The sequence below is a fragment of the Mauremys mutica genome, chromosome 8, assembly GCF_020497125.1.
Source record: "Mauremys mutica isolate MM-2020 ecotype Southern chromosome 8, ASM2049712v1, whole genome shotgun sequence".
In the NCBI taxonomy this organism is placed as follows: Eukaryota; Metazoa; Chordata; order Testudines; family Geoemydidae; genus Mauremys; species Mauremys mutica.
Genome location: NC_059079.1, coordinates 94,401,517 through 94,416,615, shown reverse-complemented (window position 1 = coordinate 94,416,615; position 15,099 = coordinate 94,401,517). Strand labels below are relative to the sequence as shown.

The window sequence follows — 15,099 nt, the reverse complement described above, 5'->3', positions numbered from 1 at the left end:
TTATCGGTCCAAACTGGTTGTTTGTTGTGGGGGAGACGTGTCATTATTCCACCACCACTGAGATCACAGATGTTAGAACAGCTACATTCCGGTCACTGTGGAATAGTGCGCATGAAGGAAATTGCACGAAGCTATTTTTGGTGGCCTGGACTGGACAGCGCTATTGAAGAGAAGGCAAAAGCTTGTATGTCATGTCAGGGTGTGAGGAATGCACCCCAGTGGGCACCCCTACACCCATGGGACTGGCCTGAAAACCCGTGGCAACGTATTCACGTTGACTTTGCTGGCCCCCTTGAAGGAAGCATGTTCTTGGTGGCAATAGATGCCCATTCTAAATGGCCAGAAGTCTCTATAATGCAGTCCACTTCTGCAGAGAGTACTATCCAAAAACTACGAGGACTCTTTAGTCGTTTTGGTCTGCCAGAACAACTTGTGAGCGACAACGGACCGCAGTTCGTTTCTCAGGAGTTTCAAAATTTTATGAAGGCAAATGGGATACACCACATCACGTCAGCACCATATCATCCGTCCACCAACGGATTAGCTGAAAGATTTGTGCAGACAATGAAAAACGCTTTGAAATCAGCAAGGGGACAACACTCCATTCAAAAGCGGCTGGATACCTTTTTACTTTCCTACAGAAACACACCTCATGCTACGACCCACGCATCTCCGGCCTTTCTAATGATGGGATGACAGCTGCGCACTTGCTTTGATCTGCTGAAACCTTCTGAACCCCGACAAATTGTGCAACATCAGCAGCAATATCAAGTCATCAGACGGGCACCCAGAGCAAAAGATCGAACCTTTAGCCCGGGACAGCCAGTTTTGGCTCGGAATTATACTTCCAGAGCTAAATGGGTTCCGGCCACAGTCATCACTCAAACAGGACCTGTTTCCTACACAGTCCGGACCGCAGAGAATCTTACCTGGCGGCGACATGTAGATCAGCTGTTGCCAGGTCATGCCAGTCCTCAGGACCCATCTGCAGTTGAGGGGTCTGACTTCACCTCTTCTGGTGAGGAACCGAATCACGAGTCACCTGTTTCTGACTGTTCTCCTCCATTACTGCCGGCGGCTGAGATACCCCTTTGCCCAGCACGAGCTGATACCACCTCCTCACCTGTTCGTGCTGCGGACCCTGAGCCCCTAGTGCTTTCGGGTGCAATAACACCAGAAGTTCGCCGTAATCCACCTAGAGACAGAAGGCCTCCTCATCAGCTGGATCTTTAGCTAGGGCGAACCCACGGTTATGGGGCAAAATAATCCCCAGGGTTTAGCCGGGAATGGAGGCAGTCTACCCTCCTTCTCTAGTCTAGTGTGTGTTTTATTTAGGGGATGTTCTTATTAGGGGGGGAGGAATATGTTGTGTATTTGGTTGTCATGGTTTTTGTTGCTATGGCAACTGAGTTAGATTATTATGGGTTAGCTCAGCCGGTTTCAACCAGCTGAGTGAGCTCTCTGTATATCTGTAAATAAAATGGAGGTTTTGGTTAGCTGCCTGCTCTCTGGCCTCAAGTGATTGCTTCCTACACCGGCTGCCCCAAGGATATAACAATTACCCCCACATTCAATACAAAATTGATCACTTGGGCAACACAGCTCTGTCTGCTGGATACCTAGGCAGAATAGATGTGTTCATGTAAATACAGTCTGGTCCTGAAGCCTTTCCCCCCCAACCCTCTAGCTCTCAGTAGCTGTCAGTGGAGAGCTCGTTTAGACATTACTTACACATCATAATTTGAAATTATTAGGTTGGCCAACATCACCAAAACAAATGTGCCAACATTGTCATAAAAACAGCTGTGTGAGGAAGCTAGTCTTTGTTCATACTTTTCAAACCTATTATGCTTTCAGGTACAGGTATTTTATCATATACTGTATATACTTTTAAAATGTGTGTTAATGTTTCAATTTTAATTCAATTTTCCAACCAATGGCTAAATTGACAACACTGCATGTAACTAGTTGACAATTGAGAAGGGGAGGTGTTGGGGAAATTCTGGGAGGGGAAGAGGGAGTATAGGGAAAGCTCTGTGTCCATGAGCCACAGGATGTCAGGAACCAGGTAGTCAAGCAGAGGCAAGGAGCAGTCCATAGGCTCCAGATGATCTCCCAAGAGACATGGCCTTTCCCTCTGTCACTTCTGCAGTGGAGAAAAAAGCTTGCCCTTCTCCCTGCAAGAATTAGAATTCAAGGCATTTTCATTGCTACATGAGTTATTCCCATGTTGGGAGAAAAGGGATTATGGGATTATGTACTGTACAAACATCTACTATACATTGAGGATCAAATTCTCACTCAGTTGCAATACTGTGTATCAATTGAATCCACATTGATTTCAGTGAGGATGCACTAGTGTAAATTAAAGGAGAATTTTGACCAGAGGCAGAACAACACTCTTAGCTCTATTGTGGATAAATATGTCACATCTTAAGAGGGCTTTGAAATCAGGTGAGGATTTGTCGGATAAGGGGTATGATAAGGAAATACTTTTGAACAGAAATAAAATAAAACTGCCTTATGAAAGGGTGATTCGATGATAAACAGGACAATTTCTTTACAGTTTCAATTAATCTGTGGGTGTTTGTGTGAATGTGAATGAGGTCTCTGTCTACCCATCGGTCTGTGCAGTGGTGTACTGTTGTGTCACATACACACAGGACCATTTGTACCCACAGCTGTGGTTTTACACTGTGCTATTGAACAGAATGAAGAAACAAACGAAGAAAATCCTAACATGTTTGCCAACAAAGGATACATCAGTTCCTGGTTGAAATATTGTCTTATGTGCAATGACAGTCACTGAATTTGATTGAACATGCCTCCCCTTGCTGTTAGTTTCTGAAAACATGGCCTTGTGTGATATGTTTGTCCTTTGGATGGTGGTTGATAAAGGTAGCATGCAGTTTTCTCTGCAGAAGCTGTGCATACATCCTGTATTTTACATGGCGACGAAACAATGTTTTCCCAGATCCCATATTTCAGTTGCAGGCTCTCTCCCCTTACACCTTGCCCATATGCTGAGCAGCTGTAAAAGTCATTCTTTTTCTCTCTCTTCTGATGGACGTACATGATGCACTCAGCTTATGAATAAAAGATCTAGAGCAGAATTTCGTAATGCCTGACTATGTATATTTTAATGAATTGTACTTTATGGTATTCAAGCTTTTTGGCTGGCAAGCCCTTTTCTGGGACAAGTCTGCCATTTCATGTTTCTTTATGTAGCTTCTTCAAAGTGAAAGATTTTATTAGGACTTCTCATTCACAAGAATTGCTGAGTTTCAGCAGGTGAGACTTTTACCATATGTAACTCATACTGCTGTATCAATAGGCAACTTGTTATTTCAACCGATTGCTGTACCTTTCCTTGTCATATTCAGAACTTGGAGTTCTTTCTCAGTTTCCAAAGCTCCCTGAGTGATGTGAAGACTGCTGAGTGCTAGAAAGTGAGCACTGAGCACTATGCATTTGATAAACATTTCTAGAACAACTTATTTGATTTAAAGGTACATTACTTTGGAGCAGCTTGGAGTTCACACATTCAAGTACCCTTTTGCTTCTCTGTGAAAAGAAAATGTCACAGGTTTAGATTGGAGGTTTGATTGCAATAGCCAGAGTTTGTCTACTGGAGTTGGTGTCTGATTCTAATTTATAGTAAGGCTCCTTTATAGTGCTCTGGCAGTATAAAGGGGCCTTAAAGTGTACATAAGGCTTAGTGTAAATGTTCCCCAGGAATAGCACCATATGCTGTGATCTGCTCCTCTCTCATAATATAAGCTGGGTCAGGTTGGATCAGGATGTAAATATGAAACTGCCAAAGAACACCAAGTACTGCAGGATATGGCACTTTTCCCTCCCAGTCATTTCTGAATCAGTGGTGATATTAGAGAGCACTATGCTGCTGGAATGTGTTGTCTTTTGGGTATCACATAAAAATTAGATCCTGATCACTTGCAGTCATCAAAGTTCCCCACTCAAATGTCCCAGCCAAATTCCAACTCAGATTGTTATATTCTCCTTCTCAAAATTCTTAATTTTCAGCTGGGAACTATATTCTTCACTTACTATCTTAAACTATTGCGTAGTGCTGCTGAGTGCTGTTAAACAGCTTCCACATTTCACATTGTAGATACATAAACTGATTCCTCTATATAGTTTGTATATTTGTCTTTAAAGCGGTTCTAGGGGATGGAATGTGATATATTTCTATATATCTGTTATGATTGTTATAGATTTAGGCAAATATGTACTCTTTACTTTAAATAATCAGTGCTTCTTTATTAGAGATAGACACCCACAATGTTTGTCTTACACACTAGTCCCATGAATCCTAGAAAGCCTTAATGTTATTATGCCACTTTGCAAAAACAATTGCATCTAAACGGTGATGTTTCCAGGAATGATGTCTCACTATTGATTTACCAGATTTGAGCACAGCTTTCCTGTCACTTTGGAAGCTACACTTTATGCCAGGACTAAATTTTCCTCCAGGAGTATTGAAGGTGATTCTGGTATTAGTTAAAAGGAAGAACATGTTTCATTTTACTCCCTTCTGATAGATGCTGCACTTCCTCTACATTGGATTTCAGATGAGTTGTGGTTTTACACTGGAGTAACTAAGATCATAATTTTATACCTGACCTTATATGTGTATATACCTTACATATATATCATACCTGATCTTATGTATATCTTACACCAGTATTTTGCTCGGAGAGGTGGGAGTTTTACTCTTTTCAGGCTGCATTTAGCTGAATTTGGCTGATGGCTTGGAAGCTTTATGTAATGGTTTACTAAGGAAGCAATTGTACCAAAAGAAATTGCATTATATTTCAGCATTGAAAAATCCTGTGTAAAGAAACGAGATCTTGGACTGAATTTATTTCATTTGTTATTTGAAAAGTGTGAATGCATTTCTAAAGCTGTTATGACTAAGATTCTAAAGTAATTGTTCTTTTCAAAGGGCAATTCTGATTATAATGTTTCAAAAGGACTTAGCGCTTAAACACATCAGTGTTACTAATCACACGGTATCATTGCCAGAGTACTTTGTGGGAATGTTTACAGGCACCACCATGCTCTTTATTGCAGGGCCAGCTCTAACTTTTTTGCCGCCCCAAGCAAAAAAAAAAAGAGCGCCGCCCAACCGTAACACCCCCCACGAGCGCCCTGCCATAACACCTCCCCCACGAGCGCTCCGCCGCCCTGTCGAAACACCCCCCCGAGCGCCGCCCTGCCGAAACACCCCCTCCGAGCGCCGCCCCGCCCCGCTGAAACATCCCCCCCAAGCGCCGCGCCACCAAAACATCCCCCCCAGCGCCGCGCTGCCAAAACATCCCCCCCAGCTCCGCGCTGCCAAAACATCCCCCCCAGCGCTGCGCCAAAACATCCCCCCAAGCACTGCGCTGTGCCGCCGAAACACCCCCCCGAGTGCCGCGCCGCAGAAACAAAAACAACAAAAACACACCTTGAGCGCCGTCCCGCCGAACCAAAACAAAAAAAACCCAAAAAAACCCACTGAGCGCCCCCCGCTACCCCAAGATTGGCCGCCCCTTACAAGTTGCCACCCCAAGCACGTGCTTGGTCGGCTGGTGCCTGGAGCCGGCCCTGTCCACAGTGTCCCCAGGCCCTGCTGAACTGGAATTAGAAGTCAAATTCAGAAATCTAATTGAGATACTTAACCTGGGAGCCCAACCATTGCCTCCAACTGAAACCATTTTAAGAAAAAATACAGATTTGAATAAATGTTTAGCTCTCCTTTTGAACATCAGCTTTAGATTTCATCATTCACTTTTTAAATCAGAAGGTATTCAAATAAATAATTTCCCCCTTTTAATGTTGATACATTACAGTAACGTACATCTTTCAAATCATTGTGTTGGTATTTTATGTAGATAAAATTATGGATACATTTTCAAAATCTCAGTCTGACCTTTAAAATTGCAGGCACAACTTTGAGCAATTTTTGATTACCCTATTTTTGCAAGCACAAAACATCAGATTTAGTACACAAATTAGTTTTGAATGCCCCAAGACAGGTATAGACAATTAAATGATGCACAAACACGGTGATGAAAATGGAGTTGTGCTTAAAACTGTGCCTTCGGGTCTTGGAACTAAGACTCTTATTTGATTATCATACTCTCAGAGAATTTTGAATAGCATTTGTTTTTGGGTAAAGATGATGCAAAAGGCATAGGATCCGCCTTCTAATGCATATGTAATTTCAGGGTGGTGATTGTTGTAAACAGTTACAACATGTACTATTATGGCTTTGATTTAACAAAGCATTTAAACATGTGCTTAAGTCCTATCGACTTAACTGTAAGCATGTGTTTAATTCTTTGTTGAAGAAGAATGGACTTGAATATATGTGTTCTGATTGGGGACCTTTATAATTAGAAGTACAGCATTCCATAAAATAGTTGTTTCCCCAATGTATAATTGGTATTTTCTTTGATTTTCTGACTTAATTTGAATAGCTAAAAACAAAAAGCAAAAATAGTTCACACACAACAATGGTTCCTGGATAAAAGTTGAAAGCTAGCTAAAGATGTAAAAATACAGCCATGTTCTTAAATAATGTAACTAATTATATCTACGAACCATAAGGTGGCGCTGTAAGCATGCTAAATATACTGTAGGTTAGTCTTGCACTATGAAAAAAGTTATTGAAGCTACAACAGGTTAATGTGTTGGTTGAAGAGGCTGAATTAAATATAAATAAGCAATGAGAAGTTTATTGATGTGCTGACTGTGTAAAGTGTCCTGGACTTTATTAGCAGGGTGGTGATAAAGGGAGGCTTTACACATGGAGATACTTGTATTTTACAACAAATTAAAGATTAAAAAGGTTTAAAATGTGAATTAAAAGTTATGCATGCCTGGCTGAAATCAGTGTTTAAGTACTGCAGAATGCCTGATTGATATGAATTCGATATATTAGTTGGCATACAATTGTTTAAATATACTGAGGCCAATGCTGATGTCACTTACACTGTTGTAAATCATAACTTCAGTGGAAGCCAATGGAGTTACACTGGCATGAGATCAGAATCTGCCTCATAATAAAGGAAGAAAAATATTTCTTAAGTTATCGGTTCACTTGTCATTCAGCAAGGTGATTGTTACAGGTATACTTATGAGTCAAGACATTTTATTAATTGTATCAAAGGGCTTGCCTAGATTGGGAAAGTGAGCAATGTTTGAAAATGTTTCAGCAAATATGTGATAATTAACATATTGTATACCACTTAGCACATACAGACGCGCCCCGGGTTACGCAAACCCGATTTATACAAATCCGCATTTACGGAAAAAGTTCCGTAAGCTAGAAATAGGAGGATTTTTCTTTTTTTTTACGTAATGGTCAGGTATACATTTCCGACTTACACAAAATTCAAGTCACACAAGGCATGACTTGCATATATCAGGGCGTGTCTGTATAGTAGACAAAGACAGTGGTGTTTAAAAATGTGTTAGGTGGTCACTGTCAATTCTAGGATCTAGACAGGGCCAAATAGAAACGCTCCTGGTTGAACTATTGGAAAACAATGTCCGTGATTCTCCCCTGCCTTGCTGATGACAATCTCACAATGGTGTGACTCCACTGACTTCAGTGGAGTTAATGCCTATTTACACCATCACAGGTGAGAGCAGAATAAGGCCCTCAGCTGAATGGCGCATGTTATATTTATCGCATTGCCTGAAGGTTTGCTCAAAACTATAATGGCCCAATAAAGCTGATGTGCCAGTAAAATACAGCTTAATTAACACATATTAGCTAAACTGTTTTCAAACATTGCTCATTTTTACAACCTCAGAAGCCTGTTGACAAAGTCCCCATGGTTATTTTAAACTCCTGTGTTAGAAATCCCTTACAAATTAGTTTAACTATGAAATTACAGTTCAATGGGAAAATTGTGCTCCTGTTTTGATTATTTTTTTAAAAACTTGCTTTTCTTTTGCCTATTCCACATTATTTTCATAACTGGTTCCAGTAAGTTCTGTGTCAGGGAATTGAAAGATGAATTAACCTACTGTGATAAAATATAGAAAAGTTCATTTTGAGTCTTTACATGTTCAGTCATTTTGCTCTATGTAGCTGTGTGTCCCTGAGTAAAATCACATTTGGTTCTGTGCTGTATAGGTGGATGAATTTTTGTGTTGTAGGAGTAATGTATGTAATGCTAAAAGATTAATGAAGCCCCCCTCCCCCATGCTTAGAACAGGAAAGAACTTTATTTGAACGTAAAAAAGAGAAGTCTGCAAAAGCAGCAGCAGTTGGAATCTCTCTGTCCACCCAGAGGATTAAATGGAAAGTCATAGTTCACCCTTCCCTGGAGGAGCCACTAGCTGCTTTGGGAATAGCTGTCTGTGGCAGCACTGGGCAGTGCTGCTGCTTCTGTAACTTGTTACAAAATGAAAAAAGGAAAATGAATCAGAAAGTCCCCCTCTAGGTTCTTCTGTTTTCTCAAAGCCATATTCCTTTAAGATGATGTAATAGTCATTTCCCTGGATGGTTTCTTCCCTGCACTGCTGAAACAACAGCATCTGAACTGCACTGGGAACTGTGGAACCACCCAGCTCAGCAGCCAGAGCAGCAGCTCGGGCAGCAAGAGCAGACCAAGCAGCTACCCTGGGCATCCTTTCAAACGGCTGCAGGCTCGTCTTCTCTTACCCTTGCTGGGAACATGGGAGCTTCTTTGCCCTTCCTGCCAGGCAGGATACCACTTTGGGAACCCACTGAAATATGTCAGTTCTTTTTTCAGATTCTGGGGTTTCTGCAAGTCATCTAAACCAAGGTCCTTCCTGAAACTCTCTTTCTTTTAAGGATCCTGACTGGGATTTATTTTGGTTTTTTTCCATCTCAGAAATTGCTGTATAGATTGGTTTTTCATCATTACCCATCCCGGTTAACTTTCCTGTGACTCAGTTTAACTCTTGAGATCCACATGGATGGCTATTCTTAAGAGCACTTTCCTTACATTTTCTGTCCCTTTCTGGGGTTGGATTTGATATTAACTGGACTCAGTGTGCCTGTGTGTATTCTGATTGCTCTGAAAATTTTCTTTCCTTCACAAGAACTATACATTAGCTGTAACCAAGGTAAGACTCGATGCTCTCTCATTCTCTCCTCTGTAAAGGCTCTAAATTAGACACTTGTTTAAAGTTGAGGTATGTATTTTCTTGTTAACAAAACGTTGCCATATGTATCCCCTCCCCCAAATATGTTAATTATTGCTTGGGGAGAAAAAAAAAACTTGCCAAAAATTTTATTTAGCAAAAGATCTTGATTTTATCTCCTGCAATCAGTACTAGAGGGGGCTTTGTGAACTGACCTATTTCCCTCTATTTTAACTTTTATGATGCTTAGGGAAATAATTGTCTTATTTTGTTTCCCCCCTTCAACAGACCTGTGAATAATCGTAGGCTTGGCTTGATCTTGATTTTTGGGACTTTGTTGGAAGATCTGATTGCATTTTATGAAGTTATTGCTCTCCATCCATTGTTTAGGTTTTAAGCTGTTTTGCCAGCTTCCGTGACATAGTCACTTCTGGACAATTCTGATTTTTTTAATAAACTAACTTTTTGTCTCCCCCCCATTTCTTAAATATTATGAGCCCTTTCGGGGGTCTGGTGGAGGAGCCTCATTCTACTCTTTGATGTGATTGATAGTCCTGCCATTCCGTGTGGTTGATTTTTGTTTTAATATACAATGGCTTTGAGTGGAAACTGCAGGACTTACCTCCCTCCTAGAGAACAAGGGGCTGGTCTACACGCCTTCCCAGAGGTGGTGGAGCTAAACGTAGGTGGTCAAGTATACTTCACTCGCCATTCCACCTTGGTGGGCATCCCCCACTCCTTGCTGTGGAAAATGTTCACCCCCAAGAGAGACACAGCCAGTGATCTAGCTAAGGACTCCAAGGGAAGGTTCTTCATTGATAGAGATGGTTTCCTCTTCCGCTACATTCTGGACTATCTCAGGGACAAGCAAGTGGTCCTGCCTGATCACTTCCCAGAAAAGGGAAGGCTCAAAAGGGAAGCTGAATATTTTCAGCTCCCAGACTTGGTCAAACTCCTAACTCCTGATGATGTCAAGCAAAGCCCCGATGACTATTGCCACAGCGACTATGAGGAGGTCTCCCAAGGCAGTGACACAAGAATATGCCCCCCATCATCACTCTTACCTTCAGATCGAAAATGGGGTTTCATTACCATTGGGTACAGAGGGTCGTGCACCATGGGCAGAGAGAGCCAAGCTGATGCCAAGTTCAGGAGAGTCCCGAGGATTTTGGTTTGTGGAAGGATTGCTCTAGTCAAAGAGGTCTTCGGAGAAAGTTTGAATGAGAGTAGAGACCCAGATAGGGCACCGGAAAGATACACCTCCAGGTTCTATCTCAAGTTCAAGCACCTGGAGAGGGCTTTTGACATGTTGTCAGAATGTGGATTCCACATGGTGGCCTGCAATTCCTCAGTGACGGCTTCTTTTGTCAATCAGTACACAGATGATAAAGTCTGGTCCAGCTACACTGAATACGTCTTCTACCGTAAGTACAAGAGATTTGTAGGGGAAAAAATAATTATCTGGTTAAAACCTGTCTCATTTGGTGTGTATTTCATTTTCAGAGCACTAGCAGGTTTGATTTCATTGTCTCTGCAGCTGATGGAAGTTCTCTTCTGATAAAACAGAATCCAAAGGGATATGCTTTAGTATAAGCTTTTAAAATGTAAATTAACACTGAACTCACTGGTGTGGGCTTGGCTAGGTGGCAGCACAGACTGCCAAAAGCACCTTTTCTTCCCCACAACTCAAAGGTGTTGCTATCCAAGGCTTTGTGAATCAGCCATTTGACTGCCTTACACATTTCCTGAGTACTCCCTGGATGTAATGTAAGCCTTGCAAACACATTGTAGATTTAATTACAGAAAATCTTCAAATGAGATTCAGTATACAAAGGTAATAGATGTTTGATAATAGGCACAGTCAGCCAAGCCATCTGTCAACAAGGCTGACATGCACACATGCAGGGAAGTAGAAAAAATGCAGTCGTGCTGGCTCCTTTTCAGAACCAACTTATGTTTTTTAAAATGAGGATTCAGTGGATAGATAGGCAGGTGGCTTCATGCTATTATGAAACATGTTATGAAAAGCAGATCCTTCCTAACTAGATGGATATGTCCTGCTAACTGGAATCACATCAGATCACATACTGTTGTACTAATTTTGATCTGATAGCTCTAGCATGCTCATTAACTTCCTAAATTGATATTCAGCCAGCGACACTGTTACCAATGGTAACATTAGGGTAATTTTGATTCCATAATCCTGTATCAGAAAATCATTCCACAACTCTGGGACTTAAATATTCTAGGAGTGGGCTAGGCTATTTTACTAATACTTCAAAAAGGTAAAGGAGAGAATGTTTCCCTAGTCTCTTTGCACAAGTGGAGTTTATCATCTTTCAAAGATCATGTGTTGGGCAGAGGGATAGAAAGGTGAATAACAGCTACTTGTCTCATCTGCTACGCTGTATAACTATTGTAGTCAATATATCCCCAGTAACATGAAGAGTTGACTGTGTTGAAAGATGCCCAGAACTTGAGTAGTTTATTGACATGTAATAAACTACAGTGCAACGCTCGGGTGAGTACCACCTACTCCTGTTACTGAGCTCAACAGGCAGCCCAAATCTGCTTATGTAATAGTCCTTACGTTAGCTTTCCAAAAGAGCCTTCTGTATTTTTGATATGCATAGATTTATTGAAAATCAGTTTTATATCAGGACTTCTTGGTAAAATACTTCAGAGATCTTGGATCAGCTCAAACTCAGGCTGAGCTGGATGATTTATGTTACTAGGTTTCTAATATTTGAAATCAATATCTGACATGAAGTTACAGTAGAATTAGTGTAATTCCAGAATGTCTGGTAGTAAATCATATTTAAATTTAAAAAAAAATCAGAAAAAGCTATACGCTTGCTGGAATTTTACCAGCTATTTAAAAAACTGAAGCAGGACCCAAATAATGTTATGTTAATTAGCAAATAGAGATCACTGATATCTTATATTCATATTCTTCAGAACTTTATCCTTCATAGACTGTGCTAGGTATTGGCTTTCTTTTTGTGATTATTAGTGATGATGCTTAGAGGCCAAGGTGATAAGGGCTTTAGAAATATCTGAGAGCAAAAAGAGAGTGTGAGCGTGTGGAATGAGCTTGATCTAACCTTGCTTCCATCCATACAGGCCTGATCCAAAGCTATTGAAATCACTGGAAAAACTCTCATTGAAGTCACAGGATTTGTGTCTGACCCTATCTGAACACACTTCAATTTTGTGGATGTTTGAAATTCTAACCTAGATCCAGACCTAATTTTTTGAAATGGTCCCTATCTGTATAATGGGCCAAACCAATGACCACGATGCAAACTCATCCTGCTCAATCTAGATCCAATTCATATCGTTGTGACTAGTTTGTCTCCAGTTACTGTACCAATTGCCATTGTTGAATTGCAGGGATTTTACAGCTGCATGTTCATAATCTGGTGATGGGCAGAGTTAATATAAGAACAGAGGCAATACATATAGATAGTGTAGAGTGGAAAAAGCCCTTTCACATCTAATCTCCAAAAGTCATTTTTTGAAAGCTTTGAGGACCAGTAAAATTGACAGCTGGCTTTCTAGTGGGACATTACAACTTCTGTGCAGCTGCTTAGCCATAATTATTTAATTAGAAGCTGCCAACTGTGCCTATATAAGCATTAATTAATCAAGCTGTTGTGCTCAGGTTAATGGGCCGAAACCATGGGAGATGCTCTAAAGCAACTAGTTACTGTAGTTATGTGCTAAGATGTTCTTAGCGGAGCAGCTTAACTACCTCCTGTGAAATCGTAAAACTCAGATACTCCTGAGAGGTGGGGAATGGACATGAAAGACGTTAATTTTTAAAAGAAAGAAGAATGGAGGGAAAAACCATGTTGGTCTCGGATAATGTATGTTCCATAGTTGGCATGCAGATAAAGAATATCCAGCATGTGGAAATTAATCCATTTGAAAGTAATGAGATGGACCGAAGACAAATATGCAAAGTGGAAGTTTTCCAGATAAGCTAATAGCTACAGATTGTGCAGTCAACAAACTGTAATGTTAATACTAAGGGACATGTATCCATATGTAGGTGCCATTAAGGCTAATGGGAGATTCATGTTCACGATGGGTGAAATTTAACCAGAATTTCAGGGGCCACAGAAAGTATCCAACATTGCAAACCTGCAGCTGTGTTGCTGAGAAGAGCTGCAGAGCTAGCACACAGAATGACTGTGCAACCTCCCTCCCTCTTGTGTGCTGTGCAGCTGGGCTCCACTCCAGTTTCCAACAGGCCAGTGCAAAGGGGAATTTGGAGACAGGCTGCGTTTGTACAGTGGGTCCCCCATTAAACAGATCCAGGGACTGCAGTATCTGTGTAGGGAGTACGCAGTTCCTTCTCCGAGGCGGGACAGTAGTTGAGGATGAAGGATAAGATTTCTTTTCTCCTACTCCACCCCCAAGTTTTCCTGTGCTAAGGCTGTTTAAGCAGAATTTATATTGGAAAAGGGTGAATTTGATCCAGTGAGAAGAGTGTCAACCTTTGATGTGCTTTCTCTACTACTGACGTTAAGTACAGATAGTCCCGAATTAACACCTTACATCCAAACACCCTGATCTTGTAGTGTTCACTCTCTGCACTGGGATATTCCTTTTTGATATGTTTTCGATCTTTATCATAGACTGAACCAAAAGCTTGGGTGTGGATACCTCCTAAACTTCGGTGTGTTTTGAAATCTGGAACTGGGTCAGCATTTTGTGGCTCGAGTCCCTCTAATTTTAAGGCAATGTGGACATACAGACTCCCCTCCTCTTATTTTAGGAACAGATTACAAACTAAACCTTTCCACTTGATTCCAAAATCACACCCTTGCCAGAGCAGTTGGCTTGGGTCTCACAGAAAGCTATCTATGAGTTCTTAAACCTGAAGTAGGAGAGAAGAGGTTGGAAAAGCCCCAGTTTTAAACATTAGCTCAGTGGCTCCCAATTTGTGTGTGTGCGTTTGTGTGCCAGAGTGGTTTGGGGGTACAGGGCAGAGGACAATAGCAATGTGAAGGGGGTTGGGGTAAGCTAGACGACCCATATCCATTCTGCTCCCACTGCAGACCAGTCTTCTGCTCTAAGTAAAGTAGCAGGTGGTTTCTTTAAAACCACTGGCACTCACCTTCTCTCTCTGCTTCTCAGTGGCCTCTCATGTAGCTGGCTTTGGGAGCAGCTCACATGCATATGGCTGCAAGTTTAGACTGTAGCCTGCCAGTCTAAACCCCTGTTCTCTCCTCTTCCAGCTCTCATTATACCTGTGGGTAGCACCAACTAATAACCCGATACACACCCCAAACAACAGGTAGCTTTTTGAGTTGGAGGAGGAGTGGAGAGCCACTAATGAAAAAGAAAAAACACAAAAAACTGATAGGGGAAAGAAGAGAAAATACAGAAAAGAATTGGAGAGAGAGAGCAAATGAACAGACAGAAGGAGAGACAGTAACAACTGTGCCAAAACGTGGTGGAAGGGGACTTGGTAGGGGTACCCATCCTCCAATGTTCTAATGATTTTCCAACAAGAAAAGGTTGGGGGAGCCATTGAACTAGATTAGATTATCGTCCACATAATGAGTGCAGAGATACATGCAAATAAATTATTCTTCAAGCCATTTTCCAAAATCTAAGCAAGCATGAAAGTTACATTTAAATGTGAGGAAATTATGCACATTTCCTTAAGCCTGGCCTTGAGTAGGCCACTTCATAGCCATGCACACAGAGCATCTCAAGTAGCTGTAATGTTCAAAGGAAGCTTTGAAACATCCATGGCAATATGACTGTAGGCAGAAAATTAATTGACAGGATTCTTGCTCCTTAAAGACATGCCCTGCCGCCACTCATTATGGCAAGAGTTGTAGACTTTGGCTAGGGTGACCAGACAGCAAATGTGAAAAATTGGGACGAGGGTGGGAGGTAATAAGAGCCTATATAAGAAAAAAAACCCAAAATTGGGACTGTCCCTATAAAATT

The 15,099-nt window shown here is 41.3% G+C and overlaps 1 protein-coding gene and 1 long non-coding RNA gene across 4 annotated transcripts in view; one reads left to right on the top strand and one right to left on the bottom strand.

Annotated features, from left to right (window-relative positions):
- The window catches only part of KCTD16 (potassium channel tetramerization domain containing 16), a 192,358-nt gene that overhangs the window by 21,903 nt on the left and 155,356 nt on the right, over positions 1 to 15,099 (top strand). The window contains exon 3 of the mRNA XM_045027853.1: positions 9,418 to 10,553. Within this exon, the coding sequence (XP_044883788.1) occupies positions 9,722 to 10,553 (832 nt within the window). The 5' untranslated portion in view covers positions 9,418 to 9,721. The remainder of the gene's footprint in view (positions 1 to 9,417; positions 10,554 to 15,099) is intronic.
- On the bottom strand, positions 1,908 to 10,138 carry LOC123376111. 3 transcript variants are annotated; one of them, XR_006581686.1, is made up of 3 exons: positions 9,752 to 10,138; positions 4,680 to 4,796; positions 1,908 to 2,177 (listed from the first exon to the last, which is right to left on the bottom strand). It is a non-coding gene; the product is annotated as an uncharacterized LOC123376111 (long non-coding RNA). The 3 variants fall into 3 exon arrangements; XR_006581687.1 differs by lacking the exon at positions 9,752 to 10,138 and adding an exon at positions 5,471 to 5,493; XR_006581688.1 differs by lacking the exon at positions 9,752 to 10,138 and adding an exon at positions 5,185 to 5,221.